The sequence below is a fragment of the Venturia canescens genome, chromosome 10 (assembly GCF_019457755.1).
Source record: "Venturia canescens isolate UGA chromosome 10, ASM1945775v1, whole genome shotgun sequence".
Classification (NCBI taxonomy): domain Eukaryota; kingdom Metazoa; phylum Arthropoda; class Insecta; order Hymenoptera; family Ichneumonidae; genus Venturia; species Venturia canescens.
Genome location: NC_057430.1, coordinates 6,050,880 through 6,054,663, shown reverse-complemented (window position 1 = coordinate 6,054,663; position 3,784 = coordinate 6,050,880). Strand labels below are relative to the sequence as shown.

The window sequence follows — 3,784 nt, the reverse complement described above, 5'->3', positions numbered from 1 at the left end:
TAAATATTTATATGTTCTCATCGTCATTGTCATTCTAGTTGTCGTCGTCGTCATCGTTATCCCCGTCACTCTCGTCCACGTCCACGTGTCCTCGTCTGCGTCATCATCTCCGTCACTCTCGTCCACGTCCACATGTCCTCGTCGTCGTCCTCGTCGTCTTCGTCATCCTCGTCGTCTTCGTCGTCATCGTCATCGTCATCGTCCTCGTCGTCTTCTTCATCCTCGTCGTCTTCGTCGTTATCGTCATCGTCGTCGTCTTCGTCTTCGTCGTCATCTTCGTCGTCCTCGTCGTCATTGTCCTCATCGTCGTCTTCGTCGTTATCGTCATCGTCGTCGTCTTCGTCATCTTCGTCGTCCTCGTCGTCATTGTCCTCATCGTCGTCTTCGTCATCCTCGTCCTCGTCGTCGTCTTTGTCGTCATCTTCGTCGCCCTCGTCGTCTTCGTCGTATTCGTCATCCTTGTCCTCGTCGTTGTCTTCGTCGTCTTCGTCGTCTTCGTCGTCCTCGTCGTCGTCTTCGTCGTTATCATCATCGTCGTCGTCCTCGTCGTCATCGTCATCGTCATCGTCCACGTCGTCATCGTCTTCGTCGTCGTCATCGTCGTTGTCATCGTCCTCATCGTCGTCTACGTCGTCATCGTCCTCGTCGTCGTCACCATCGTCTCTGTTACCCTTGTCCACGTCCACGTGTCCTTGTCCTTGTTGTCGTCGTCATTGTAACCCTCGTCCACGTCCACGTGTCCTCGTTGTTCTCTTCGTTATCGTCGTCGTCATCGTCCTCGGTATTTTTTAAAAATATTTGTGGTGGTACTTACATGGTTTCGTCTCCCGCGATGAATTCATCCATTTCTTCATTGCTTGTGAATTCTTCTGTCGTCGCCGTAAATTCGTTAGTCGTTGATGTCGTCATTTTGTCTTTTCTTGATTCCACCACTTTCTTCGCGTGCTTGGCGGCAACTGACGACGTTCATGGCAACGAATAAACAAAACCATGACCATGGCAACGACCATGGTAACAAAGGCTCCACATTCGACACCGACGATACGTCGCAAGCCTGCATGGCAACGAATAAACAAAACCATGGCAACGAATAGAGGCTTCAGATTTCGATATATCGAAATGTCTTTTTTAAGAAAGGATACAACAAGTTTTTAAAAATGATAAAGATTTGATAATCAATACTTATATAGTACGTATAATTGTTGAAAACTAATTTTATAGCACAAATTGTAAAAAAGTAGTTCAACAAATTAACCAATGTAATGTGAAGGTTTGCAGGAATGGTTTGAATGAAAATGTACTTGAGCTATGTTATTGCTGTATGACATCTTTGATCCTGCTTGAAACTTGTAAATACCTTAGAAAATTATAGGTGAGTAAAAGAATGAAAACTAATTGAACGCGAGAGTAAATCTCTTAAAACAAAGCTTAAAAAAAGACTCTATATAACATATGAAAAAATACCAAGTCACAGTTTATCGATTAATTTTGACATCATCTCTCTGTAAGTTTCGCTTGAAGCCTTTATCGCAGCGAGCATTTCTTGATGACGTTGTTCCTTGGCTGCTTCTCTCGTTCGAACATCCTCAAGAAGAGCAGCGGACCAATCCTTCAATTGTTGATCTATTTTTTTTTTTTTTCCTGGTGGCTTCTTTTCTTGAGTAGAAGCAGTAGAACACTCTGATCCATCATTACTGTCTTCGAAATCTGATATTTTTCGTTTTTGGAGGTTTGATGCGAGAGCAACGGGCGTAATATTTGGTTTTTCACTCAAAATTTCATCGAGCTCTTCGTAAAATTTACACGACTTCGGATCGTTTCCAGATTTGTTATTATGATCTTTTGTTTCCGTATATTTTCTTTTGATGTCTTTAATTTTATTTTCACATTGAACTCCAGTTTTTTTTCGCCATTCAGGTTGGGTCTCAGATAATTTTTGAGCAACCGAAGCCCATACCTCTCGACTTTTTTTATTTTTGAAAGCTGCAAGGTGCTCATGCCATAGATGAATGAGGCATCGTACTTCATTGTCATCTTTCCATGAAGCACCCGATGAAGCTAAAATTGCAAACAGTAACATTTGTTAATCTACGAAACATGCATGCCAAGTGAAATAGCAGCAAAGAATTTAAAAAACTTACTCGTTGATGCTGCCACCAATTTTGGAGCGGTCTTCGTTCTATCACTTGTGAGTAAAGCTCCCGATGAATCTAAAAGTTGGAAAAATTAAATTTAATCTATGCGCTAAATTCTGATTTTTAAAAGACACGGTCGCGGCTCGTTTCATATAAAAGAATATTGAAGAATCGAAACAAGGTTACCTGTTAACGGTGTCACTGATCTTGTATCGCTTTTCGGTTCGACTTCTAATAGAAAAGCCCCTGAAAAACAGTTAGAAAAATGAAATTCAATTAACCTGCTAAATTATAAATTTCATATGAAGAAATGTTGGATAATATAGCAATAGGCTTACCTGTTGATGTATCCATCAATTCTACATCGCTTATGCTTGGTTCGATAGCAGGGATTTCCATGATTGAAAGATTGAAAAATGCCATTACGTCTTCACATAACGGCAATGTAAAGATGTTATTATCTGTAAATAAATGCCAACTTTAATTTATAAATCTTGTCTGAGCAAATAACGTGAACACAATTTCTACAACACAAAACTAACCTTTTAAATCTCTGACAAGCAAATTTCCATTTGCGTCGATGACGGGGACGTCGTCTGCATTTAATAGAGCTACGTGACGTCCTTTTATTAGGATCGTTTCAGTCGTCATCGTTTACAAAAGTTTTAAAAACACGAGCAGAAAACAATGGATAATAATTCGAATTTGAAAATATCTGCGTTCGGAAAGTCGTCACAACACGGAATATTCAGAGGATTCAGAAGTCACACCAATCTCCCGTACTATTTCGCCGGGTGGTTTGGTGGCGCACCAGTGTGTACCCCTGTGTGTTTCGGAACGACTCACCAGAGGGCACACCAGGCACAAACGAGGTTTTCAGAACGGCTTGTGTGAGTCCGTGTGCACACGAGTGGTATTTCAGAACGCAGCCTTGATATAGTGCATCTGTGGCTTTCGATTGAGGCTTTTCTGTTTTCTCTAATTATGTTTTCTGTAAGCGTTAATTTCGGAATTAGGGGGTGTCTAAGAGATGTGCAGATTTTAGTCAAGTATCTTACTGTGAGCGTATGGGCTCTATTTTCTAAAGTTGGCTCTTTCGCTGAGTCTAGTAGTATATTTGTCGGCGTGGATCTAAAACATCCGAGTATAATTCTTAGAGCCGAGGATTGCACCGGGTTTAAAGATTGGAAGAATGCTGTTGTCGCTGAGATGGTGTTTGTGATAGCCCATTCTAATCTGGAGCGAATTAAACCTTTGTATACTGTCAGGAGAGTTGTTGGGTGTACTCCCCATGATTTACCTGATAATGTTTTAATGATATTTACTGTTTTTTGTGCTTTGTTTTTCGTATCCTTAATCAGGGATTTCCAATTTAGCTTACGATCCAGCTTTACTCCTGGGAAGGATGCTGTGGAGTTGTTTTTCACTCTGTATCCGTTTATGGTTACTGATTTATTTTCCAGCGTTTTTTTGGTTTTACTGAAGATTATTAATTTGCATTTCTGGCCATTTACGTTCAGCCCTAAACTTTTTAGCCAGATATTTAGTTTTTGTATGCTTTTTTATATTTTTTATAGCACCGCATGACCTAAACCCACACTTTTGCGTGGCTAAAATGCGGTTTTATATCATCCGGATTATAAAATAGT

General features: G+C 40.6%; 1 protein-coding gene across 1 annotated transcript; it reads right to left on the bottom strand.

The window, feature by feature from the left end:
- Window positions 1–1,468: 1,468 nt before the first annotated feature.
- LOC122416733 (uncharacterized) lies at window positions 1,469–2,786 on the bottom strand. The gene is made up of 5 exons (XM_043429776.1): window positions 2,678–2,786; window positions 2,474–2,596; window positions 2,322–2,381; window positions 2,142–2,210; window positions 1,469–2,058 (listed from the first exon to the last, which is right to left on the bottom strand). The coding sequence occupies exons 1-5, from the start codon at window positions 2,784–2,786 to the stop codon at window positions 1,469–1,471; spliced, it is 951 nt and encodes a 316-aa protein (XP_043285711.1).
- Window positions 2,787–3,784: the final 998 nt, after the last annotated feature.

Coding starts and splice junctions, on each gene's coding strand:
- LOC122416733 (XM_043429776.1), bottom strand. CDS start 2,786: ATGACGACTGAAACGATCCTAATAAAAGGACGTCACGTAGCTCTATTA. Junction 2,382..2,473: donor ATTGATGGATACATCAACAG/GTAAGCCTATTG, acceptor ACTGTTTTTCAG/GGGCTTTTCTATTAGAAGTC. Junction 2,059..2,141: donor ATTGGTGGCAGCATCAACGA/GTAAGTTTTTTA, acceptor TTGCAATTTTAG/CTTCATCGGGTGCTTCATGG.